The sequence below is a fragment of the Cystoisospora suis genome, assembly GCF_002600585.1.
Source record: "Cystoisospora suis strain Wien I chromosome Unknown contig_153, whole genome shotgun sequence".
Classification (NCBI taxonomy): Eukaryota; Apicomplexa; class Conoidasida; order Eucoccidiorida; family Sarcocystidae; genus Cystoisospora; species Cystoisospora suis.
The window spans coordinates 29,839-55,615 of NW_027152955.1; the positions used below are offsets into that span (position 1 = coordinate 29,839).

At 50.8% G+C, this 25,777-nt stretch overlaps 2 protein-coding genes across 2 annotated transcripts; one reads left to right on the plus strand and one right to left on the minus strand.

Moving 5' to 3' along the window:
* Nucleotides 1-1,423: 1,423 nt before the first annotated feature.
* Nucleotides 1,424-13,269, minus strand: CSUI_000340 (dihydrouridine synthase protein). The gene is made up of 11 exons (XM_068060574.1): nucleotides 10,895-13,269; nucleotides 9,973-10,119; nucleotides 9,041-9,149; nucleotides 8,445-8,881; nucleotides 7,912-7,976; nucleotides 6,935-7,000; nucleotides 6,038-6,132; nucleotides 5,263-5,407; nucleotides 4,201-4,331; nucleotides 2,727-3,573; nucleotides 1,424-2,387 (listed from the first exon to the last, which is right to left on the minus strand). The coding sequence occupies exons 1-10, from the start codon at nucleotides 12,719-12,721 to the stop codon at nucleotides 3,371-3,373; spliced, it is 3,225 nt and encodes a 1,074-aa protein (XP_067927445.1). The 5' UTR covers nucleotides 12,722-13,269; the 3' UTR covers nucleotides 1,424-2,387; nucleotides 2,727-3,370.
* A 209-nt stretch (nucleotides 13,270-13,478) lies between these two features.
* On the plus strand, nucleotides 13,479-24,644 carry CSUI_000341 (12x wd40 repeat containing protein). Its single transcript, XM_068060575.1, has 13 exons — nucleotides 13,479-14,375; nucleotides 15,094-15,220; nucleotides 15,677-16,033; nucleotides 16,420-16,699; nucleotides 17,006-17,263; nucleotides 17,644-17,942; nucleotides 18,349-18,573; nucleotides 19,121-19,251; nucleotides 19,890-20,079; nucleotides 20,519-21,029; nucleotides 21,697-22,205; nucleotides 22,996-23,496; nucleotides 23,806-24,644. The coding sequence occupies exons 1-13, from the start codon at nucleotides 14,173-14,175 to the stop codon at nucleotides 24,634-24,636; spliced, it is 4,422 nt and encodes a 1,473-aa protein (XP_067927446.1). The 5' UTR covers nucleotides 13,479-14,172; the 3' UTR covers nucleotides 24,637-24,644.
* Nucleotides 24,645-25,777: the final 1,133 nt, after the last annotated feature.

Consider the following 25,777-nt stretch of genomic DNA (forward strand, 5'->3'; position numbering starts at 1 on the left):
ATGGACGCTGCCAAGAAAGAACAAAAAAAGGAGCAAATAGGAATCGAGCCACAGTCGAGGCATTTTGCATGCGTTGGGTCATGACAGCCCCGCCGCTGCTGCGGTGTCTCCGTGTCTCCCGACAGCGGCCCCGCTGGATCCAGCTGTGCAGTCTGGCTCGCCTTCGACTAAGATGCGAGATGTAACGTTGCAACGCAGCTTGGGTGGCATACGAAATAAAACAGCGAGCACTACGAAGCCGGGTAGCTGCGTAGAGTGCATCCCCGCAGTGTATCAGGGCCTTGAGGCATAGTCCTAGAGGGCCGACAACTGACGGGAGAAAGAAGCGCTCGACACGATGTCAGCCGAGAGCGTCACTGAACACCGCCACTAGGCTGTAACGCTCGTGTGGTGACTATGTGTTGGCCACGCATATGCGCGGCAGTAAGCATTGTGCTTACTGCCGTCGAGCAACGTATGTCGCGCGGCCGCTGTGCTATGGAATGCCCGCCCTACTGCGGCAAGTGTCGTGCACGCCTTGCGCGATTCCAGCGGGGCTGTGCAGTTGGGAAATATGTACACTAAACCTTTATATAGGCTGCTGTACCAGAAGAGTAAACGCCAGGCCAAACACGCAACACTCTTCAGCCGGTTACAGGCGATCCACCAAGTCGAACGGCCAGTCGGGTCAACCGTAACAGGCCGGGTGATCTTGAGCTCAGCGCATCAAACATCCGATTCCTAGTCGACGCAATACACTGTCCGTGAGCTGTTGAAAGGGTCGACTGTTGCCCGGCGTGTTCTGCCTTTCTAGACTCTCTAGGAAAAAACATATCAAATGCCTTTACGAAGAACAGGGATGTTTGACAGCTGCCGCTCCTATCAGTCGCCAGTTACCCTGGGGCCCCACAAGTGAAGCCCGTTGAGCAGGTCGGCCCGACTGCCCGTAGTACGGTTCGTGCGCCTGAGAGACGGGGCTGCATCTTCAGTTTCTCGAGGCCGAGGCATTACATGCGCCCGAGGCATTACATGTTTAAGCTTGCGCATGGGAGACCCACCATCAGTTCATCTCGTGTGCGGCGCAACACGGGCTTCGAGAAAGAGAGAAACGTCTAGTACAGTGAGAAAAATCAGATTTCTTCGGAGAAATGCACCTATGTTGCGAAGATACAGCTGAACGGACCACGTCGCCCTACCGGCTGTGATCCTAAGTTACCCTTCCGTTCTCCGTCCAAGCTAAGCTGAAGGCCTGTGGAAGTTGCGGCACAATCACAACAAAGAGAAGAACGAGGCGGCGCAGCCCTGCTGAATCAGGATCTTTGCAGAAGTACGTTCGCTTAGAAGTCCCTTCTTCGGGTCCTTGCTAGTTCGAACTTGCAACCTGAGTTGTTCTGTCCCAGCCATCGATCCCAGCTGCAGCCCTATCGCTCTTCCGGTTTTCTGTCCTGCAGCAGTCCCTTATGGCAAGACTTCATGACTGCCAGGCCGCCTGGACTCGTCCATCGCGCGACCTTCGCATACCACAGGCGACTTTTAGCTGCGAGGCAAATGAAGGTCCAACACTTTACAGGGAGGAATCTTTTCCGACTTCGCCATGTATCGAAGATATGCATAGCCCACCGGCACCAGTGCAGCAGAAAGCGAACAGATTCCAGGGGACGCTAGAAATGCTTTTCAGTCAGTTGACACCGCTATAGTGGGAAGCAGTCCGGTGTGTCCAGGTTTTTACGGACAACTTGTTAACAAATTTTATTCATCGCTTTCGAACCCACCGGTGACACGTTCACCAGCTGCACACATTGGACTAGTTAAAAAAAGTAAGACTCAAAACACCGACACTCAAATTGACACCCTTGGCGAAAACAAGAATCGACGAAGCCGAGGTCACTCTTTTCATTTCGCGCTGTGTTTGTGATCGTATGCTCTTATTCCTTCGACAGCATTGATGCGAGCCGTGGGACAGATTATTCGCCGCGTTCGAGGTCCTAACCTCTTACTCCTCCAAAAGCAAGGGTACAAGATGCAAATAAATCCGCGCCCGCCGCAGGCGGAAACGAGTAAACGCGAGGCTCTGTGTCCGGCTTCCGCGGGCTACATGCTTTCACCGATACCCCATCTACTTCACCTCCACACGTCTAGAGTCCGCCCGAGTCAATCACGGACTCCTGTGCCCTGCTAAGGATCCTTGATGAAAAAAGTGATGACAACTTCGCAAGTCTATTGCCGCTTGGCTGGGCACCCGGTTTCCCCGCCTGAGTGGAAGGGCACGAGGCGTGGCGCGTGTCCGATGCAGCAGTAAGACCTGCCGTAGAGGCGGGGGAGGCGTAAGAATTGGAGACGTGCTTGGGGACAAATGAAAAACCGTTAGGAGGCGGACCGAGCAACATGCTTGAAATATCAATCCAGTCCTGCAACCAGAGAACAGCGAGCCAGATGAAGTTCGTCAGACAAACGATTAAAAATAGGCCAAGGAGCAGCAGGCTCCTTTCCGCCAGCCGACCAGGTACCCTGCAGAAACTTTTGCACTAGCTGGCACCGCTACTAAGCACAAAAGAAGCGCTACGAGAATGCTTGCCCCGTTAGAGACGCTAAACACGACGGACTAGATCTCGACCTATATTCGTAGCATATGATATTTACTTTCTAAAAATCATTGGATGCCTCCTTCGCGTCGAATGGGACAATGCTTGCGCCGTCTCGCCGAGGATGAAAGTAGTGGCCATCTTTCTTGCTTTGCCAAAACTCACTTGTACTGCTGGGCTTGCAAGTTTTTCTTCCAGGTCAGACCGTCCCACAAAGGGAGACGGCCTCCACTGAATCAGCTGAGGCGTGAACTCGAAAAATGGCGGAGGCACATAACGGTGCTGGAATGAAAGAAGTTCCAGAAGAAATCGCCTGGTTGTGGCGACACCGCGCACATCGCTTCCCCAGTGCTCCAGTCCGTACGTGACAAACTTCTGCATTTGGAATCATCAAATCAAGCTTCCCAGGCATTCTTGAATGTTCTGGTGATCAGAGCAGGGTGCCGCACGACGCAACAGGCAGTAGAGCCTCCGGAGGAAAGGACAACGCTGTCGTTGATGTACACTCCGGCTTCTGACCCTCTCATGTGGAACGCTACAAAAAGCCATGCCTATAGAAAGGGTGCTACAGCAACGAAGACCGGCATTGCTATCAACGCAACCAGACGAGCTCCACCTCGGGATGAAGACAGCTGTAGACAAATGAATGTGACCGCTGCCAGACGGATGTGTTTTCTTGCACGCCTGTGAAATCCGTAGCTTGTCTGCGCTACGCTGTCATGCTGTCCCTAGACACGATCAGCCGTGTGCATAAGCAGCCTAGAGAAACTGACAGAGACAGCCTTCGACTCTGTCCCTGTCGGCAAAAGTTACAAGAGACTGCGCGAAAAAGTACGTCTGACTTTGAGTAAATCGAGCCTTTCAGACGCAGAGATATCCCAGACGCGCTGCTCAGCAATCTCCGTAAAGATCCAGGGCTTGATCAGAGCTCCCCGCGCGATCATCACGCCATCAACCTCGGACGTGTCCAGCCTGTACTCGAATTCCGGGCTGCTGAAAACGTCTCCGCAACCTGAAACAAGGTGACGTGGACGAACCAAGAACAACTCAAACGGAGACGCGACCTGTGGCTCGCACGGGCAACTGATACAGTTCCTGAACGTTATCAAGATGACCGCATTCAAGAGCATAACGTCTCGAAAACAGTCCAGCAGATGTTCAGTGGTGGCGCGATAGCTGTATTCCCTTGCAGGGAATACTACGCACGTTCAACCCAGGTGCACGGAATACGGCCCTGTTAGCCTTCCTAAGAGTCCGGTGAAGCAGAGGGCATTGATAATCCGGCCATTACCACAAGATCAACAGGCGCACAGTCCTACGGGAAACTCTTCCACGGGCGTCGGGACCACAGCGACAGTTCCTTACTCAGGATCGCTTCTGGACACAACATTGGCGTGATTCACTGCAGAGAAGGTGCCTGCAGCCCCAACAAAGCTAGAACCTGTATGAAATCAGGAATGACCCGCGCTCAGCACTCGTGTCACCCACAAAGACGTACCTCAGTCTTCAGACTGCATTGAAGTCTTGCAAACAACCGCGCAAGCTAACGAACAGCTTGCCTCGTTCGCCACATTCGTAACAAACTGCGATCGCAAACTGTCCCCGCTTTTCATGAATAGTCTAAGGCCGGGCAACTCACCGATGAGAGGGACCGCGGGATCAAGAGCTTCCCTGCACTGGCGCACGTATGCCCAATCAGCTGCCTTCGTGTAGCGTTGCTGAGCCGTGCGGCCGTGAACAATGAGCGCTGCGGCGCCGGCCCGCCCTAATCTTGACAAAACAAAGAGAGAAGGAAGCGAAGCTAACTGGCTCAGTGAACACGTCGCTAACACCAAGAGGTCTGGATCTCCAGCTCCTGGGGATGGACAGACGCAGACGGCTGGCATCGCCAGGCGTCCAAAGCTAAGGAGCAAGATATCCGTTCGCAGTTTCCGGCTCTGCAGCTGCTGGGCAAACTCTAAACAATATCCAGTCACACCAAATTCTTAGCCCGTTCAACGGCGCCGAAGTCAAGACCAAAGTCAATCTATAGCCGAGCACCGCATGCACGTCAACGAGCCAATAACTCGGCCACCCTACAGATATGACGAATGAAGATCTGCAAACTAACCAAAACCGCAGAGCGACAGAGCACGCCTAGACGCGAACCGACGACCTGGACGGTGCTCCGTGTCTATCTCAGCTGATCTAGTGCTCCCGGAGAGGCACGCTAGCTTATCACTGGCCCGGCTATCGCAGGCAATGCATACAGAGCAAGCAGTGCAGCAAGGGCTCCCAAGAAGAAAAGCCGCACAAGCCAGATCGTGCCACCGCTCCACTATGGGGTGCCTACACGTTCATCGCCACGTACGTGAAATTACACACATCCGTCAGAGCTCACACAAACCCTGGAGCTACCCCTCTGTGAACGCTCACTGAAGCACTTGCTACACTCACGGAACGTCTGACGGAGCAGGTGGAGCAACTCTACAGGGAACCGGAGTCGTTAGCGACGGTGACTTCACTCTAAGCAGAACCGTACACCTCAGGCAAGTCTCGGGGTTGCTACAAGTGAGTGGGCTGCTCACACAAGAAGTACCCCTCTGTTATCCACAGTAGTTAGAATCCTGAGGAGAAACATTATACTGTCTTTTCTTTGAATCAGAGCCCAGTACAAGGACGCTAAGAAGATCGTCCGCTGCAACGGCAGGATGACGTTTACCGATCTATGAAATTATGTAGATACTGCTTCTTTCCTTGGTTCGCTGTCCGCAGCTTCACAGTAACGGGGACGGAGGGATGGAGCGTCGTCAGCTCTTGCAGAATTGACTCCAAACGCGCGGGTCTCTCAAGCATGCAAGCCCCAGCTTGAATGATGGGAAGCGGCACAGAAACACCACATAAACCTGACCGATCATCTACAACCCTCTCAACTTCACGGCAAAACTGCGTGACAGCCAGGGGTTTCTCCACCGGGCTCAGATTTAGATTCGATGGGACATCCCTCACAGGCCGAGCAACAATAGATCGGCCACCCGAAACGACACTAATCTTTGAAGGGAAACGGGTAACGCATCACATCACCGGTGAATGAACAAGAAAGAAGAGGAAGGACCCGCTGAGGAACGGAGTGCCAGATATGACAGTGGGGTGTGCTTCGTTCTGCCCCGGACAATCGAGCAGTGTTCTGCCGGAGAGTAGGATGCCACCGAGCTGTTTCAGTAATTCTGCCGTGACCAGCTAGCCAGAAACGTTGCGGAGAGAAAAAGGCACGCACCTCCGATGCGCAGCTAAGAATGTGGCCGCCAGTACAAACGAACTCCTCTGAAGGGCCGTGTGCATAAAATCGGATAAACCGCTGCTGACCTAACCAGCGAGAGCACAAAAAGAACACCGGATACTCGTGAACGAAGAGCAAAGCCTGAGAGAGAAGAGAAGGGTTGTGAAACCGAGGCCTTCGCCCCCCCTGCATCGCTTTGCCCGTCTCAGAGGCTCACCCTTGAAGCGGCGATGAAGCTGCTCGAGAGGACACGCTGCGTTGATGTCAATGAAGTCACACGAAACTTCTTTGCTTGCCAAAAGGTCGGCACATCTGCCCAAACAACAAATCCACAGGAGGAGACAAACGAGTCATGCAGCAAGGGAAACGGACCGGGATGAAGGTGGCGGCATACAAAAGTTGCGGACTTGCTCTCCAAGCCGTACACCACCCCCAAGGGATCTCGAAAGCTCATCCATCGAGGGGTCATTGTAAGACGTTCCGACGCCAGCGTGGGGCCGAACAAAGAGTAAAGAGTGAGGCGGAAAAACACAATACACGAACAATCCTTCTTTCAGCCCCCTTTAAGAACCCCGGACTTCTCCAAGTAGCGTCGAATGCGGGAGAGTAGGTTCCAAAAAACACATTGAGGAGTGTGGCATATTGAAAATGACTGCCTTGGGAGATAACACCGTCGGCGAGCCGACCATACAGAGAGAAGGACATATTCCATACCGACACGTGAAAGAAAGCGTTCACACAACCGTGTACCCAGCCTATCTACTAAGGAAACAGAAAGAAGGCACAAGACACTCAGAGTACTCCTGCAGTTGAGCAGGGGAGCTGCCTTCCCGGGCCTCTCCATCAGGGGACGGGAGAATAGGGGGCTGCTGTCCCTGCAACGCCTCACACTAGACAGTGGGCCCTGGGATCAAGAGACAACGCTAAGGCAAATAGCAAGAAGACAGCCGGCCCGCGGGCAACTGCATTAAGGCAGTAACAGGTACACACAACAGAGAGCTGTATCCCTAGCTGCAGAACCATGACTACACCTGTAGTACCTCCTGAGGTAATAGCAAAAGAAAGCTAAGAGTCGCCCCCGTTCCTTGGCTTCTCGCTGATAGGCACGACCTACGCGTTCATGACATCTGGAGAGCCACCCGCGATCTGCACTCCAAAAAACTTCTCGCTCTTGTGCCTTCTGTACGTAGCAAACACCACTGCAATGTGACCCGCAGTTTAGAGTCGCTTTCAGGACTGACACAGAACCGGGGATGACCACGGTCGATGCTTACGCTGAATTCAGCTGGATGCGTTTCTTCTTAACAGCTAGCACGGGTCGCAGCTCCGTGCTGTGAAATTGTGGACGCCCAGTATCCGAACGCGAGATTGTCGAGAGAATAGACACAAGGTGGAGCTTTACTCTCAGTTTCCCGGACGGCATTCAGCACGTGGCTCCGCCAAAAAGCAGGGTTGATCCGTTCTTTGTATCGCGAGCGATAAAGGCTTACAGTCCGTGCCTTTTCTTGGACAGGACAGGCAGAATCCGTGATGATGGATACGCCTCTCTGTAGCCAATGGTGACTTCCAAACAGGCTTAGTTTCCTTGGCTGTTCTCCTTAAGAAAGTGCGTCCATGAAACGCCTATTCCCAGGCCACGACAAATCGGACAGCTGGACTCGGCACTACCCTTAGGAGAAGATCGCCCTCCACGACTTCGTCTGTGCACTGTTATGTGGACGGACTGCAGCTGGCGGATTCTCAACAAGTGCTTCAAAAACCATGCGGAAGCCTCCTACGCCACACTCGCCTACCTGCGCCTCCTACTACAAGAACTGACATCCCCTCCTTCAATCGTCAGTCTACAAGCCAGCCCAGCGAACGTGGAACCATGACATGAGGAGACATCCTTCCGGCCTGAGCGCCTGGATTCCGAGTTGGGCCACACCCTCCTAACAGATTTCACTACGGATAGAGGACCTTCACCGCATAGACCGTGAAATGACCGCGAGCGATCACACCACTATCACCGCAGCGCCACAAAGACCCTAAAGCTGTTCTACACTTGTCAGCAGACACCTGAAAAAGACTGGAAGAAGTGTGGAATCGCACTTGAGAAGGGAAAGCTCTGACTGCTTGCCGTCCACGAGGGACTTGGCTATTGCCATCTCAGATACCTGCAAGCACCGCCAAGCCAAAGAACATCAGGACTTGAAAATCCTGTCAGAACCAACCGCGATGTCAAAAAGGTCAAAACCCATACGGAAGTCGTCATCTCATACGCAGAGACCTTGAACCACATCAGGTAGAGAGGCACCACCCTCGGAACTCTCGCTAGCTGCACCAGCCAACCAGCATGAAATCTCCCGAAGCTCGGAACCACATAGGAGGCCAATAGCAACCATAGAGCTCCCTGTTACATCCGCGGGACGAAACAAGTTTTCGCGGTAAAGGCTTCAAGTAGGCTTCCGACTTCGTTAGTGATGCTTCACAAGGCCAAGTGAGACCACAGAGCGAGAGCGCACCATCTCAGAAAAGAACGACACACCTTCTGCTTCAGAGACCTTGGCGTCTGTGCACTACCAGTAAACTGCGCTTATATATTCACTCCACGCAGAGCTCAGATGAACGTCAGCGACGCTCACCGTGACTTCAGCGCCCATGTCAACGCAAAGTCTTCGAAACGGCAAGTTCCCTACAGTGGTGAGGGGTGCCAAGATCAACCGCCGTCTCACTCCCCTGCTGCTCTCTCTCAGTTTCCGTCGGAACAAATCTCGCTTCTCGACTCGCTCTTCACTGGGGGCGCTCCCACATACCCCCCCTAGGCGCTGAGTACGGCTTGAGGTCTCTTCCGCTGAAGGAGGCGTCAAACTGGTTTCTTCTTCTGTACCACACACGCTCGAGTTCTTATGCTTACGCTCCCCGAAACTGCCAGGAAAGCTCTCTGAAGAAGAAAACAATATCTTTTTAACGATATCGGGGGTAATATGATTGTACTCCTCCTCTTCCTGAAGACGGTGCTGAACTGCGTCGTACTCGTTGGGCGTCACTCTCTTGCCATCGACAAGCCGGACATTGTACCCTGGGCGTAGGAAAAAAAGACGACACGAGCTATGCACGCCTTGGTGCCGAAAGAAGGATCTTTCAGGCTGGCTCACTAAGGCACTTGTCGAAGCTGATGTGACATCTGCTGTCCAATTACAGAGGGGTCGAGTAAACAGCTAACTTCCCAACGGCTTACCATCCGCGTCAATGTGAGCTTGCCCAAAACGGCAGCATACGCCGTAGGGACAGAGACCATATGACTTGTAGAATGGACATGAGAGTGTCTCCAAATCGGGAGGCCGAACCTAAGGGAACGGAAAAAAGCTCCATACAACCACCTCTGTCCAAGACGTTGGACAGCACCCCCACAGGGCCGACACCATTCACTAGGCTGCGTGTGTGCTGTATTCTGGGAGTCGACAATTGTCTCGGCCGGCTTGAGCTGATGGGACATATCCTCGAAGTGCACACATATAGGTCTGCCAACTCCTGGCCGCCGCGCCATCCAGCTAGTAGTAGCAGCTTAAAGCAAGCATGCTGTTACCGATATGATGCTCTTAGAGCATTTGAACAGCAACCAAGAAACCTCGAGCGAAGCCGTCGAGGTTCACGACATACCGGGAATGCCTGATGTTGCCGGCGTTAACTCTTCCCCGGGGTCACGCAATCTTGATTGTGCACTGGGGGCCGTAAACGCCAACTACGCGTACCTGCGACAGACTACCCTTTCTCCCTTTCCGTCCACACAGGGTACCACGGCTGTAACAGGGGATCCCTGGAAACTTCGAAAACGCACTTCCCTTCACCCTTACTCCTCTCTGTCAGCCAGAAAGTACGATGGCCCCTTCGATAAGGCTTGCTCGGGCGAAACTGCTACAACCACATTCCCGGTGACCACCTGAAGATCACTCGTATGGCTCCTTAGGCTACGTAAACACAGGCAGAGAGAAATGGTAAATCTACGGGTGGAGCTTGTCGACTATCCAAGCAGGTTAGCTACATAGCTATGCATGTCTACGTACGGGTACAAAGAACGCGACGAAAGGTAGATCCACTTCTTCCCCCCCCAACACCATGCGTGGGAATCCTCCGTACCGTTCAAGACTGGCGTCTCTAACCTTAGCTCACCTTCATGAAGAATCTGAAATCATGAGGCCTGTTACAAATGAGCTCAGCGCCTCTTGAGGAGCTTGGAACTCCGGGCGACTTCTCCTTTTCAATCTCTGCGTTCATAGATGTACATTCTCCACATCCCGCCATCCGGCGACAAAAAAGCTGCACAGACAAGGACAGGCAGCCTCACTATACGGTTCTCTGATGTTGCCCGGTACATGTAGAGCCTTCCCTTTCACCCTCTATGCGACACACTACTGTCCGAATCACTGAAGGGAGCTGACAGGTGTTCAGTTGGGCTAATCGAGCAGAACACGCAGATCCCTTGTCCACTTTATGCCATCGAGTAATCAGTAGCATCCAGATCCTCTAAGGACAGAAATACCACAGTGACCATATATAGAGGGCTACAGCTCCCGTTACAATAGAAGACCACGAAGATATGACCAGAGTCAGACCAAGCAATGATCCTGACGATAATGATCTTGAAAGGAAAATTGGGAAAACGGAACAGTTAAATATAGTCAACCGAAGCGGCAAGCAAACGAAGACGAGAAAGAGCGATAAGAGCGAGACCGAACCTGGAAGCTCTGCGGCGTCCGCCAGGTGATGCGAGGAGTCTGCTGGCACGAATGCTACGGAGGTGCGAAATGTAGCACGTTCTGATTCATTAGACACGGATACTTTAGAGGCCTGTCCCGCGGCATGTATGTGTACATACAGACGCACATACGCATCTAACCGCAGTGAATACGTACATACATATGTGTACGTGTCTCAGTGCATGCAGATACGAATCTATCCGAGCACACGTGCACTTCTGTGGACAGGCACTAAAGGAAAATGTGTTCACAGACATGATATGAAGTCAAGGGACCAGGTGCCTCGGTTCCAGGGGACTTGCCTGTGCATTAGCCTCTTCCCTTATTTGAGTAACGTTTGCATGTCTTTCTGCTGAGGAGTTCTGCCCTCTTCTTTTCTTTTTCGCATCTTCTCTCTCTCGTTCGCCTTTGTTGTCACCCCCTCCCTTCATCTGTCCACTATCGACATTAAAAGCAGCCGAAGGGTTACCTTTGTTCAAATCTCCCTCCTCTTGAGCACAAAGCCTCTGTTCCGCGTTCTTTCCCTTCTCCACATTCACTGTATCTTCTCCAGCTTCGCTGTCCGACACTTCAAGCGAAAGAAGCGGATTCTCGAGCTTTTGCTTCTTCACTCGCCTATCTCCCTCTATGGACGAAGAAGAAGAAGTCTCTGCCGTCGTCGTCGTGGACAGTGGTGTCTGTGCATGCACATGGTCCCGACCACTGTGTTGTCCCCTTCTCTCCTCCACTTCTACGCCGCCATCGAGAGAAGAAGACGGGGCAGTGGAGGTGCTGGAAGCCATGGATGAGGAAGTACTTTTTGACAAGGGAGATAACACGTTACCCGACGTCAAACAAGCAGGCAAACATTGTTCAGAGGACGGAGAGGACGGTATCATTTGGAGGTTCTCTTCACTGTCTCTTGAAATCGTCGCCTTCTCTTCGATATCGTCAAGAAAGTCCATCAAGCGACACAGAGCACGAAGTCCTACCCCCCCTGCTCCTCCTCTGATATTGTTACTTTCAGTTCTTCTCTTTATTCTCGCTATTCGTTTCATCAGATGCACCTCTAGAGTACGCCTTAACCCTTCCTTGTTAGCTGTCGTATCTGTACGTTGTTTTGTCACTTCAGCTAAGAAGTCAGGCGCACTCTTCTGATTGTTTGACCGTTGACCTTCATCTTTCTTCTCCCGACACGTTTCTTCTTTCAGTCTGTCACTACATTCTTTTCCTTCATCACGCCCATTTGTAGAAAACGGCACTTCCTGAACTGTCTGTACACCGCAGTGGTCAGCCCTCCCGGGGGTCTTGGAGTGATCATAGGCCTGCTGCCTCTGTGTGGTTTCAGCGCACATCACATTTTCTCGGCTAAGATGAGCGAATGGTTCAGCTTTCTTCAAAAGGTCTCTTTGCCGAGTACGAGGGGACAGTGTACACTTAAAGAAAGACGAGGACCAGCTCGTGCATTGAGTAGTTGCGAAAGAGCTCTCGGCATTGAGTAAAGGGGAATTTGTAAGGACATCTGAAGGCTTTGTCCCCTCTACTGCCATGCTCTGGTCTAAGGAAGAAGCCGTAGGGGAAGAAGAAAGACGACAAGGGTTCACAGGCTGTCTTGCTCGTTGAGCAGGTGAAGCTAGACACGCAGGCCTGCTGTCAGTGTCTGAAGAAAGCTCTTGTTCTTCTTCCTCTGCTCCGAAGACCCGAATCCAATCGGGAATCATCGGAGCCTCCCCTCCTTGGAGACAAAAGGCTGCATGGGCTCCTAGGAGTTCCGGTGATAAAGCGCTTGGGAGGGCCTGGCGGTTGAAAGAGACAAAAGGAGGAAGGAGAGGGGGAGGAGCTGGATATGAAGCGGAAGTGGACGAGGGTGCTGACTCCGAAGACGCACGCGAGACAACAAAGGAATAGGCTGACTTTGCTCTTGTATCCTGAGAAGGAGGAATACCTGGAAAAACGGTCTGAGCGACGCTTTCCGCCAAGGTAGGACGAGCTGTCGGACCAGATGAGTTCGCTGCTGTATCGCAGTGGAGGGGCGTCATCGCCCCATTTGTTTTGTCTGCTTCCCAAGCAGCTGCCGTCGAGGTGGCCTGAGGTGTAGCCAGGCCTGGATCCTCTGGCAGGGTACAATGTCTCCTACCTGTCTCCGGGCCTGATAAGTCTGGATTCGCCATTGGCTGAACCATTCTGAGTACAGCTACGATGCTAAGAGACTAAGAACAGAGTACGGGCAACTTTCAGGTGCTTACAATACCTACTTACGCTAGTTCTGTACGGTCGTTAGGGCAGGAGGCAACAAGACACAGATCTAGGTGACTCATCTATACACGAAGACAATTTCCGGAAAAGACAGACTTCCTTTGTCGATAGACGACTGGCTCGTTGTACATCGATACCCGGAAAGTTAAGATCGAGATAGTGACAGGTCAGCAGCGAGTTCCTCGACCGCAATCGAAAAGAAAAGAGGATTATCTACGAAGGAAACCACGTAACCATGGAAGGGAGCTACTGGAGAAAACAGGATGTACAAGGGGGATTGACCTGTCCAATCAATGGATATGTCGATGCATCGGCTGAACGCAGCGTTCAAGTTGATCGCATGCATCGCATGCGATTGTCAGTGTACTGAGAAAGTCTCTCCGTTGTCGACGGCCGTCCGAAGCGAAGATGCAACAGAGGAAGGAAGGTGAGGTAACTCGTAAACGACCGAAGAACGTTCTTCGACGGTAGAAAGCATTCGGAGTGCGTATTCGTCTCAAGTCTACCCGCGGTCTCCGGGGCTTGAACGATTACTCCCCGAGGGCCCGCCTGATTATCTCGATGTGCATGCGAGCAACGACCCGTAGGCCTTCGATAGAGAGAGGAGGGAGGACAAGGACAGCCAGCAGCCCCACCCTCGTTTCGGCGATAGCGAGAGAATGATTCGAGGCACGCGAAAAGAAAAGAAAAGAAAAGGTGGTCTTTCCGCCATTTGACGGCGCCATTCTCTTTCTTCTCTGGGTCTAGAAGATCTTCTTATTTCTTAAACTTCTCATTTGGTTTCACTGTAAGCGAGGTTGACAACACCAGCTGTGCAGTCCGTTCGTTGTCCATCTAGTATCCCACAAAAAGCTTTTTTACTTGCATGCCTGCTTTACTAGTTTCTTCTTCTCGGCAAAGACAACCAAGAATCAGCTTGGTCATACACTCGATTTCTTGCTTTTCTCCATCGACTTCCCACATAAAAAAAGTGTGCTTTTCTGCTTTCCTGCCCACCTGCCTTTGTTGACACCCTGGTGCACATCGTCAACCATGGACAGATCTCTCGTCTTGCTTGTTTTCTTCTCTGGCTTTTGAGTTCAATTGCATCTGGTTTCTCTCCTCTTGACTCCTCTTCACCGCAGACGCCTTGACAGAACACAGTCTTTTCTTTTCTCCATGGAAGTAGATCGCCTTCTTCCCATGCCCCAGGAGTTTTACCTCTCTTCACTCAGCGAAGGGGCGTGTGATTGGCTCTGCTTCTCGTGAAGTGAGGAGTCTTCTTGAATGTATGAATGTCTGCTTACTTCGCTAGTGGGTGGAGGGGACACATCAAGAAGAAGCGGGAGAATAGGAGAGATGTTGAGTCGGAATATCATTCTCTTCTTAATCTTTTTGTATGTCATGTAAAGCTAGTACTCATCCTTTCCTATCAATTTCTCGTCGAAAAGAGACCCTCCAGAGACTTCATTCTTCCCCGTTCTTCGGGGTGGGGGCACAGCGGCAGGCATTCCTCTTCTCCGCTGATCTGTGGGGGAGGGAAGAAGATCTCCTTTGGCTTTCCTCTATTCCGAAGATGGAGACTTCCCTCGTCTGCTGCAGGTAAAGAAAACAGCACAGGCTGGAGGTTGCCCGGTAGCTGCACCTCTGACCAACTTCAGATGTTTTCATTTGCTGTTTGAGGGGCCTTGGGCTGGTGTACGTACATTGTTGGTGTGTCTATACGGTGTCCCACTTCTCAAATGTATGAAGATTTGTTGAGCACCATCCTCAGTAGGAGAAATGCTCCGTACTTGTCTTGCTTGCAGTGCCAGGAGAAGGCACTCTGCGTTGAGCTACCTCTGAGTTTGTATGTGTACGTCATGAGATATACATAGACGATCAAGAACAACGCAGTAGATTCTCGGACGCCCTACTACCCTTAGGTGCTACAGTTACTATCCAGAGTATGGCCTCCGAGTCCGAAAGTGGTTGGAGGATTACATTCTTCGTGGCTTCCGCCTCCTTCCCTTAGTGAATAGAGTTCTCTACTGGCATTCTCATTGCTAAGAAGGATCTTCGAAGCGTCACAAAGACCTACCGTGTTAACCTATTCCCTTCATGTGCATCACAGCAGAATCTTTCTTCCGTAGAAATGAGCTGACTTCTTCAATAGAGACGTATAAAAAACTTACAAACGGTGTGGTTCAGAACTATGGAGGAACGCGGACGCCACAACACCCCACTGTTAGGTGAGATACTCGTCACGACAGTTGTTTTTCTGCCGTACTACATGGAGGCAGATGCGGTTGACTAGGATTGTGGTGTATGTACACCCCAGGTGTGTTGAGGCCAAGGCCGTGGGGGTGGAGACCCTCCGTGCCAGTCCTGATGGCCGGTGGGTAGCTGTCGCTAGAAGCAACGGAACTCTGGAGATCTATGAATCGTCAACGGACTTCTTAAAACTCGTAAGCAAAGAAAACGCGAAGAAGAGAATAAGTCACTTCATGGAGGAGGGCGAGGCAGATTGGTTTGCCTCGCCCTACCACTTCTAATCCAGCAGTGGCCTTTGTTCCTCTCGCAGCCCGTACTCGTATATGTAGGCTAACATCTACGTTAAACTTCTCAAGCGAGAGAGATCCTCTTGTTTTGTTCCGACTCTTGTCCTTCTACCCTCTCTCCGTGTATCGCCTTTCTTTTACTTCATTCCCCCGCGTTATCTCTTCCTGCGCTTCTCTCCGTGTTGCCCGTTCGTTATCATCTCTGGTATTCTGCTTTCTTCCGCTGAAAAGAACTCTTCTTTGAGACAGGGCGCATGCAGTTGTTTTCGCGAAGAACAGACTTGTGTGTCTATACCCAGGTTTGTCTCAAGATGTAGCCCTTTGTTTCCTCCTTCTCTGGTCTGTGTATCTTTCTTTCTTTAGCGCCTAAGTGATGAGAGCTGCTCTTCTATCCGTTCTATCCTGTGGGTGCCGGCGAGTTGTCGCGCTGCCTCGATCTTTGAAGCAACCGCTGGAGATCTCTGCGGAACTTCATCATCTCAGTCTTCTACACAGAAGAGAAGGCGCTTCGCACATGGAATGGGGAAAGACCAGGGTTTGTCGTCAAAACGCAAGACTCACGAGGATGAGGAGGAGACCGAATCAGAAGAACACGAGAGGACTGAGGGAAAAATAACAGATGGAAGATACTGCGGCGGGAGCTTGCTTGAATGGCGACTTGTGACAGCAGGTTTACATGGAGTCATCTCTGAGTGGAATTTACGAACTTTATCTATACAGGTAGGGACCCACATAGGGCTCGCGCATACGAGAAGACGAATCGGCCTCGTAGAGCATCTCTCTACGTCGTTGTAGTTTTCTCCTAGTAGTGCTCCAACCTACGAATGCGTGTATGTACGTATGTATGTATGTATGTGTATTGTGTTTGTCACGGCCTTCGTGTGCATATCCTTGGTGGCAGCAGAATGTGTATGATATACGAATGTGTGTTATCATGGTGACATAGAGCTCGATGATAGATAGACTGCATCGGACTGCTGGGCTTCCGTCGAACACGCAGATGCATGTGTCCTGTTGAAGGTCGGTACTTCCGGGCCCCCGACAAGCAAGAGAGAGTCTCTCATGGGCTTCTGTATCTTTTTTCCTGCCGCCTGTCGTCGCTTAAGTCAGAGACTCCGTCATACGGCGGCGCTGTCTTTTCGCTTGCTTCTGCTCCTTATGGAGTTCCGTCGTCTCGCTTCGCTGCTGCATGTGATGATGGCCGCGTCCGCCTCTTTGAGGTCCAAGGCAGGCCTTGTAAAGCTGCGTCGGAGGCAAGTAAAGGGAAGAAAAAGAAGCACTCAAAGTTTTTGGAAGATGGAGAGAAGACAGATGAACTTGAGGCGGGAGAAAGTGACGATGGAGAGGGAGGAATTGTTCTCGTTGCTTCTCTCCCGAAGACATCTGGTAAGAAGAGCACGTAAACGACATTGAATCGCTCGACATTGTTTATGTTCAGAAAAAGATACCAAGATATTTTTTTTTTGGAAAAATATCTTTGTATCTTTTTCCATCCCTCCGGATAGTCGTTGGTTTCTTCGGAAGCTTTCTTCGTCTCTTCATCGAAGTATTCTCTTCGTGTATGTATGCATGGATGTACTGAGGCAAGATTCATTTTGTCCTTTCGTCCTGATGTGGTTTGCATTGAGGTATTCCTTTCTCCCATCAGCGTCGCACTTGATGTATGTGTTGCTTGTGTCTCGCTTCTTACAGCACGTCTTCTTTCTGTCTGTTGGTATTCGCCTGATCTTATCTTTGCTGGAAATGCTGCCTCTACGATTTTAAGGTTTTCTTCATCTTCATCGTCAACTACATGGAAAGTAGCAGACCCAGGCTCCACCTCAGGAACTGTCGGCGGAGGATTTATTGCAGATGGAAAGATGGTTCTCCTTGAGACACCTCGAGATCAAGGCCAGAATCGGTCCAAGGGGGGGACAACAGATACAAAACAGACAGGCAAGGCTCATATTTGTTCTCCTGTAGAGATATATGTCTCAGTGTGGACACGTAGTCAGATTTTCTAGATAGGTTTCTATTCCTAAGGCTTCACTTGAGAGGGGTCTAATCAGCAGACGACCACGCCGGTTTTTGTGCTCTCTGGCTGCGCCGTTCGGAGGGGGAGGGGAGAGAGGACTTTGTACGCCATTAGACGGGGTATTTCTTTCCTAACACTCCGTGCTTGTCGTTTCTTCTTCCGCAGTGTGCGGCTACTCGTTAGAATGCGATAGTCACCAGATGGAGAGTAAAAGGTTGCAGGTAGGGGTGTGAAAGTGTATCCGAGGGATATCATGATTGTTGCTCGAATCATCGTCGTTTTTATCCTTCTTTCTTGCGTTGTAACTTCGTTTCAGGCTCTTCCGGGGCCGTCCTCGTGTGGTCCCTTTTTGCTCTTCCTGCGGCGGATCTTCTCTTGAGCGGAGACAGCAAAGGTTGTGTGACTGTCTGGTCTTTGCCGACGTGTGTGGCGCTTCGGAGGTTGCCTTTGCATGCGGCAGATGTTTTAAATGTTGAAGGGCGAATTACAGGACGACTGGCTGATAGAGGCCGAGTTGATCGAGATCAACTGAACTACGGAAAAAAAGACGGGAGGACAATTACTATCGTTTCTGCTGGAATTGACGGAAAACTCGGAGTCGCAGTGAGGCATAAGGTGCGGAAGAAGAGTACGGGTTGTCCTCACGTGTAAAGGCTTTGGGGTCATTGGACTGAAGCTTTAGGGAAACTGTGACCTCACACAAACAGTCGGGAGACTGATCTCCGGGCGCAAATAATTTTTAGGGAATTTTTTCTTATTTCGTCTACGGGACCCTTTTGGAACAATCAGTATTGCCGTTGGTTTCTGCTGCAGTAGGGTATAGCATGTGACTGCATGTGTGCGTGAATGCACTAGCATAGCCGAGGTTGACTCTCGTGATGAAATCTGCTGGCGGTCTTAGCTTCAGTCTCCCGTCCTTCTATCTGTCTTCGCATATATACACTTGGATGAGAAGTAGAAACTTGACTTACTCAGGGAGCACTTCATCAGATGTCTCTGTGACTCTGTTTGTCTCTTACAGGATGGTGACTGGGTTGTTGGGCCTACGCGATACCCGCACAGCTGTGACATCCGGGCTCTTGCCCTTATCTCAGCAACACCCGATGTTTCGGGTGGCTCAGGAAGTCGAGGACCTCGTCATACATCTCACAACTTCGCTTTCTTAGGAGAGGGAGCTTCTCTTATTGCAGTTACAGGAGCGGTAGACGGGAGCATTTGCTTTAATGAAAGGCTTATGGGCTTAGCGGTGAGTGAGTTCTTCTCAACACTCATTCCTACGTGTTGCTCCTGTCCTGACTGCCTCTCCAGTTTTGATGACTTCTGTGCCTGCTAGCTCTTCTTATAGTTTGTGAGATACATAGACAGGGGGGGCATTTGAGTTACCTTGCTGCAGCCTTCAGGGTCTATCCTGTGGTGTTGAGGTGCGGAAGCACTTCCATACCAGAGCCCAAAGCACTTAGCTCTTCAGTCAGGCAGGAAGGGGGGCTGTCCCACCCTGTTCGCTTTACATCATGAAGTGTATCTAATGTTTTTCAGCTCACATGACGGGGGGGTCCGCGGAGTTCTTTCCAGTGTGTATGTACATTTCTCAGCATCGTGAAAAGTGTAAGTTGTCATAGAGCTTATGGACTCCTCGCATGTAGATGGAATCGAAGAAAACAGAATTCTGGATGAGAGGAGATAGGATAACGGATGTCAGAGATCGGGACAAAGTGCTTGTGATCAAGTGTCGAGCTGAGCTAGAGGTGCTTCTAGTCGGAGAGAAAAAGCGAGTAATGTGGTGTGCTTTGCAGAGTGTAGGGACTCATCCACGGCCATTGCCAGCACATCCCTTAGCTACCGGTCTCCGGCCCCGCATTGCTCTCGCGCAGAGCTCGAAGGAAAATCTCGTTCTTGCTTGCAGTGACGACGGGTTGGATCTGTGGTAAGGAGTTTCCAGCCGGTCCGACGCTTTCCAGTAGCATGGGATTCAAGGTAGTTTTTACTATGAGTGTACTTGGACATGTATAGACACCCGTCTGTCGGGAATGAGACGAAGCTTGTTGTCAAGCTGTACAGTAGTTCGTCGTCATGAAAGCGAAGCTTTTTAGCCAGAAGCGAGTCAGGCGCGCACGTGTAGACCCCGCATACACTTAGACAGTTGTATAGAAGACATTCAGAGAAGAGTGAATGACAGGAAATGAAGTTTACGTTTGAAAGGTGCCATCTTCTCCGGATCCCATACAAAAGGGCTTAGCTGAAGAGGTGGTTGAGACAGGCCATCTGCATCTAATCTAGCTCGGCTCCTTCAACAGAATCAGGACTGTTGGACGTCGAAGCAGCTAAGTTGATAGGTATATAGACATTCGTAGTGTGGTACGTTCTGTGTGAAATCTTCACGAACCTATCGTGCTCCATACGGAACCATAGCCATGGTGTCGAATCGCCTTCCGGTGGTGCAGAACGTCTCTGCCGTTTTTTCGACGTCTAACTTCGTATGCTGTAAAACAGGAGGGAACGTACTCTTTGGGGCAGACTCTTACTCCCTCCGATAGTCGTCGTGCATGCCATTGTCTTCTGCAGGAATATGGATGCGTCTTTGTCATTGAAGAATAATGTTTCATCCTCTAACACTGCTGGGGTGATCAAGCTCCTTCACATTGATCTACGCAATGGATCTCACGCTCGATGCGGCGACCTGACTCCAGATGGGACCCTCATAGCTGCAGGCAGTCGACGAGGTCTTCATCTTTTCGGGATACATTTAAAAGAAGTAAGCCGGCTTAGTTAGAAGATATTCAAAACCACCTGGCATCTGCATCTCGGTTCTATGTATACCTAGAGCAAAACTCCTGGAAAGGTCTCTTCATTCTGTGGGTAGGTAAGAAAACCTAGCAGGCGTAAGCGTGTCGATCCAGGTTTTTGTCGGAAGCTGTGTAGTTACTTTTCTCATACTGTAACTGAATCAAGCGGACACACACTCCTGCTTTCTGCTGTTCACCGAGGGAAAGAACGGCTAAAAATGCCTTTGAGTATACAGTTTTCTTTGTGGCAGCTCGTTCTCCACATCTCTGCTGGGCCGCCGTAGGAAGTGAGAGGACACAACGCGCTTCTGCTAACGGGGAAGAGCAACACAGGCGGTAAACGACAGCGACGCCTGTTTCTTTTTCAGTGCATGTTTGTAGCTCTGCCTGTGTTCCCCTGTTGTGCAGCTTGAGGTCGTAGATGTCGAGGGAGGCCGTGCATGCGCAGAAGTCCGAGATGTGACGGCAGTTCGGTTTCTCACGAATGATACTCTGGCGTGCTGTTGCGCTTGTACGTCGTCCTCCTTTTCAAGTACTCGACGGCCTTCTGGAGCCCAGGAAAGTTCGCCTCGAAGTCGGCGGGACAAGAAGACTTGGAGTGATTCTGCTATATCAAAGAGATCACAGGCGAACACCTACAATGAACGTGGAACAGTAGATTCTTCGGAGAGTGATTCAACGGCAACTTCTAGTAGTAGTGAAGATGAAGAGTTGTCCTCTCGTCACACAGAGGGAAAACAATCGAGCGGCGCAACGGATGTCTCTACAGTCAGTGTTGAAGCTTCTTTAGAGGCAGAGTGGCGCAGCGTTTTTGGTACAGGAATCCAGAAGAGAGATCTTAGTCGAGGGTATCGGCTCTTGATCCTAGACATCTGGAAAGGCGGGAAAGTTCTCGGGGAAATCGGGCCCTTTCCATATCGTAAGTCTTGCAAGAGGATTCGGACTCTCTGGTGAACCCGTATGTAAATCCATATCGGAGCTCCTCAATGTCTCTGATCCCTCACACAAAGTGTTTGCCGTATGCGGCTTTGCATCAGGATAGTGCTAAGAAGCGTATGCCTCGAATAGTGTGGAGCTCCGTAGTTGCCAAGATCGCCCCGGGAGATTGCATATAAGCACAAGGAAGACAGACTCACTATCCGGGTTATATCCGTGTATGGGTGTACGTACACACCTCTTTCCTAGCGACTTCGCGGAAGTTCAAAGATTTCGGGCTACGGTCTCCTTCCGGTTGTCATCTACTCGGAGTCTTTCTTCCCTTGTCCAGTTCGAAGTCTTTCATCCGTAGAGTGTCCGTATTGCCGTCTTTTTTACGTTCAAGTCATTTTTGTTTGTTTGTGACCCTGTACTGGTGACGGTGAAGACAGCTTGTTTGTCTTCTTATCTCCTCCGTAAACGAGTAAGAAAGCAGTTGGCAGCAGCAGACCGCTTGTGTGTGGACACGAGATGAACCTCGGCGTGTCAGCAGTCCACGTCACTGTCGACGGGGATCACATAGATAAGCCGATAACTTCATTTAAGGTTTGTTGACGCTCGCGCATATGTTTTCTATGTCGTGCATGTGATGTGTGCCTCGTGTTCTTCAGCTGTTCGCTCTTTTGACCTCTCTCTGGACGGACAACTCTTAGCATGTCTTTTTACCTCGGGTTCTCTTCTGGTTGTTTCTCTATCGAATTATACTCCTCTCCATTTCTTCTCATCCTTTCCTCTCTTGGGCTCGGAGATTTGTTGTTCTTGCTTTTCTCCACCTTCTTCTGGTAGCACTAGCAGTCATATCTGTCTCTTCTCTCCTACGCGTCATTACTCTATAATTCCCTTGATGGAAGAAGGAGAAGCAAAGATAGAAGAACATGACGAGAAGAAAGAGAAGGCCGTGAGGAAATCGAGGGGTGATGGAGTAACTCGTCAGGACAGTCGTAGTGACGATGGTGATAGCGAAGCTTCTAGTGATGAGGGGGAAAGAGAGAACAAGAGACGGAAGAGGAATACAACCCAGACAACTGAGGTTTCTCCTGACAGCGTGTTATCAAGACGAAAAAGAGGTCGCCGGAATAACACCATTTCATCTCAGTACACGAGACCTCGAGTTAGACAGGTGAGATTGAGCGGTTCTTATTATCCTATGAACAAAAAGTCCTTTCTCACACTGGTACAGCGCGGTATCCACTAATCGTGTACACGGTCTTCCTTTCCTACTTCACTCGTAGTTCATGTGAAGAGAAAGACGTGTAAGCGCCGTTATGTTCTGCCGGCTCACGTAGTCAAAAGAGTGATATTGGAAGGATTTCGACGGGTATGATGGCTGGTGAGCAGAAACGTGTCTCCTGTTTTTCTCCTTCTCTGATGGCTTTGTAAGGGGTACTGGAAAACAACACGTGATCTCTGACACATTCGAGTAGATACTTTTCTTGTGTGTCACACGGGACTCCCACGTCTCCGACATAAAAGGGAAGGAGTGTCTAGCGGACCTACAGTTGTGTGAACCATGTGAATGCATCTTCACGTGAAAAGAAGACGCAAGAATATGAGCTAACAACTTCCGGCTTCCCGTGTCCTTGGTGTATATGGCATGGCATGACCCATCCAGCCAGGTGGTCTCATGTTTGTTAGCGGCTGAGCAATGGGATATCTTCCTTCCGCCTCTTTCCGTCTCTTCAATTCCTCGGCATCCAGTTGTGTGGAGCAGACGGAAACGTCGGAGCAAACTCGCTGCCGAAGCCAGAATCGAGCAGTTCGTTCACGAATGTTCTGTAAACGATTTTGTTGGTTTGTCTTCCGCCTTATATAACGAGGCAGATAAACGTTGAGAAGAAAGAGAAAGGGAGACGCTTCTCGCTTGGCCTTCATGCTCTTTTTGTGCGCTGTTGTGTGTTGGTGCTGAGCAGATTCCCCGGTCTTGCGCCGGGCCGGCTGATGGATCCGTCATCGGGGCTCTGTGGATAGACGCGTCAACATTTCACACAGCAGCTGGAGAATCTTACTCTTCTTTCCTTCCTACTCGGTCTCCTTCTTTCTCATCGGCTGTCTCGGATTCTCCCAAGGAGACACTGGACAACTCTGTCTTGCTCTGCCTCACCCCTTCCGTGTTATGTCGTTTGCCGCTTTCTCTCTCTCGGTGTCCGAGGAATAGGAACAAGGACTTCCGTCGTTGTGGGGAGAAGAAGCCCCAGGAAGCCTTAACTCCGTCAGGACTGGGTGCCAATGTTGAAGAGGAAAATTCGCCGAAAGAGGGGGACGTGAATGGTCAGAGTTCGGATGACGGCCTTGGAAGGCCATCCTGCTATGGAACGAGTGGTTCAGATGGAGAAGATGGCGACGGTAACACGGACGCCATCTGTCTACAAGGAGCAGACGGTTTCCTTGATTGTTCACGGCGTGCCGGACAGGTTAGTGAAATCACTGGCATAGTTCGAGTGAGGGGACAATCTCGTTCGGTGTCTGCTTGTGTGATACCCCCTCTCTGTGTAGACTGATTTATCTGCCCTTTGACTCTCGCTCTGCATTGTAACACACGGGTGATTAAATACGAAAGTGCCAGGGCGGCTGTCAGCAATACATACGTGTACACGTAGATAATACATATACTCTTGGTAGGCATTTGTAGGTGTAAGCCAGGAGACACGTATGTATCGGCCAGAGGAACCAGCACGCAGGAAGGTGAGGTTCATACCGGTTTTTTTTTGGTTTGTTTCCAGGCATCACCGGGTAACATGTCGGCTTGTGTGCGTTCGCTTTCACCCATGTGTCGTTCTCTTCCGTCTTGGAAACGCTCTACGATTTGTCCTCCTCCACTCTATGCCAGATCACGTCTGTTACATCAGAACCTACTAAGATTTCTGCCTCCTTTTCTTCAACAACTACAATACTTGCGATCCAGAAGAGAACTTCTTCAGATGTTAAGTCACGGAAATCCCAGAAGTCTGTGTGGTCATATGTACATATCTAAAGCCCCTTGTCTCTTAGACGAGAAAACAGAAAAGTCGCACCATCAAGGCGCAGGGGGGCTTGCTGCCAGTCCGCGTACATCTCTGTCTACAACGTGTTCTTCTCCTACATCTTGGGGGAACATCAAGAAAGAAGGCTACAGCCAGTCTGTACAAACAGACCAAGATACACAAAGTGAAGAGAATGAAAAAGCAGTCCTTGAGAGATTACAAAGGGACGAAGAAAGTTCGAGTGAATCATCAGATAGGTTCCAAAAAGAGAGAGGAGAAGACTTACGGCTTAGTACTCTCCATCCGAAGAGTTTGTCAAGATGTATCGTGATCAAACAGAGCAAAAAGAGAGGTTTTGTGGCTCTGGGCTTCTTGCGCTCTCAAGCCACGAAGACGTGGGCCCGAGCCGAAGATAGAGGAGAGAGCAGGAACAAAGGCAGAAAGGCAACAAGAAGTGCCAAGACTGACTCCTTTTTGCAAGCGGCACCTAATAGGGTCGGCTCTCTTGTACTTGTGGAGGCACTCGGTGGAGCCATCCTTGAGCCTGAGATGATGCCTACACCATTCAACAGAAAGAAGTACGGCACTTAAGAGATTTGGTAACCGCCGAGACAGGGGAGAAGCGAGTCGGGAAAGAGCCTGTTGGACGCATCTGCTGTTCTGAGTTGAATTGGTTGTCTTGAATAACAATGGTTTCCGTGTTCCCATGGTAATGATAGAAAGAAGGCAACAGGCGAAAGAGCGCCATCTTCTCCGGCTTGAGAAAGGAGCGCAGCACGTCTTCGGCGTTTGTTTTTCTATTGGGGCTCTGTCTGTCACGAACACACTCCCTCGCGACAAATGTCAGTCGTCTGAGTAGTATGGACGATCATGTGGTCCTGATGTTTTTCTTGGCGGCGGAAGCAAACGACCGCGTGCATCTATGCAGACACTGTTTTTGGTGTGCTGTGTTTGGAGACGTGATCGGGTTTCTTCGCGAGAAAAAAGGCAGGGGATGGATCTAGAGTTACGCACAGGGGCGCCTCAACAGTAGACATGGGGCAGAGGCAGTTGCCAGCGGGAAGCGTGTGGACAGATAAGAGTGTGTTTTCGAGAGTGCATGGGTTGTAAAGTCCGGCTTAACGCATGCGGTACCTGTCTGCAATGAAACACAAGGATGTCTGGCTGCTTTCACGCTGGTGTTGGTCCAGTCTTTTTTTTTTCCTCCGAGGCATTCGGTTCTCGTTGTGCCTCAGCTTTTTTCTGTGTCTTCCTGTCACGGATTTACGTACAGTTACTGCGTATGTTAGTACAGAGACATCGTATTCGTGATGTGACTTTGAAGACGAGTGAAGACGTCGCCGGATCACGACATAGTCCCGTTGAGACGGCCCTCCTGGTGGGGTTACCTCACGGGGAATCAGGGTAACACGTATTGGCAGGAAAGCTGGAGTCGCTCCGCCAGAGAAATAGTGAACGCCGGTTTGATAAGAGCTCACCCCGTGCTAAAAAGCAGTAAGAAAGCTGTAGTCGCAACGAAGAGCATGGCTTTGATACCCCCGTATGGGGCGCAGGTCTGGGCGACAGGGGAGAGCTTTCAGCGGCTATGAGCCCCTGTTGGGACAATGACGTTTTGTGGCGGAAGACCCGTATACTCTCGGATAGGAAACAAACCAGTGTCTCAACAGGATGAGAAACAGTGTCGGAGAGTATAGCAGTGGTCCCGCTTGCACCGACCATATAGAGAGCCCCG

Bases quoted from the DNA above. Each gene is read 5' to 3' on its own strand.
- CSUI_000340 (XM_068060574.1), bottom strand. From the start codon at position 12,721: ATGGTTCAGCCAATGGCGAATCCAGACTTATCAGGCCCGGAGACAGGT. The intron at 4,332-5,262 runs GTAAACGTCATC...TGTTTTGTCAAG, and splicing joins CTACATAATTTCATAGATCG to ATTAGGGCGGGCCGGCGCCG. The intron at 3,574-4,200 runs GTGAGTTGCCCG...ACCTTGTTTCAG, and splicing joins TCCCGCGGTCCCTCTCATCG to GTTGCGGAGACGTTTTCAGC.
- CSUI_000341 (XM_068060575.1), top strand. From the start codon at position 14,173: ATGTCATGTAAAGCTAGTACTCATCCTTTCCTATCAATTTCTCGTCGA. The intron at 17,264-17,643 runs GTTCTCCTGTAG...ACTTCGTTTCAG, and splicing joins GACAGGCAAGGCTCATATTT to GCTCTTCCGGGGCCGTCCTC. The intron at 20,080-20,518 runs GTAAGCCGGCTT...CCTGTTGTGCAG, and splicing joins TCGGGATACATTTAAAAGAA to CTTGAGGTCGTAGATGTCGA.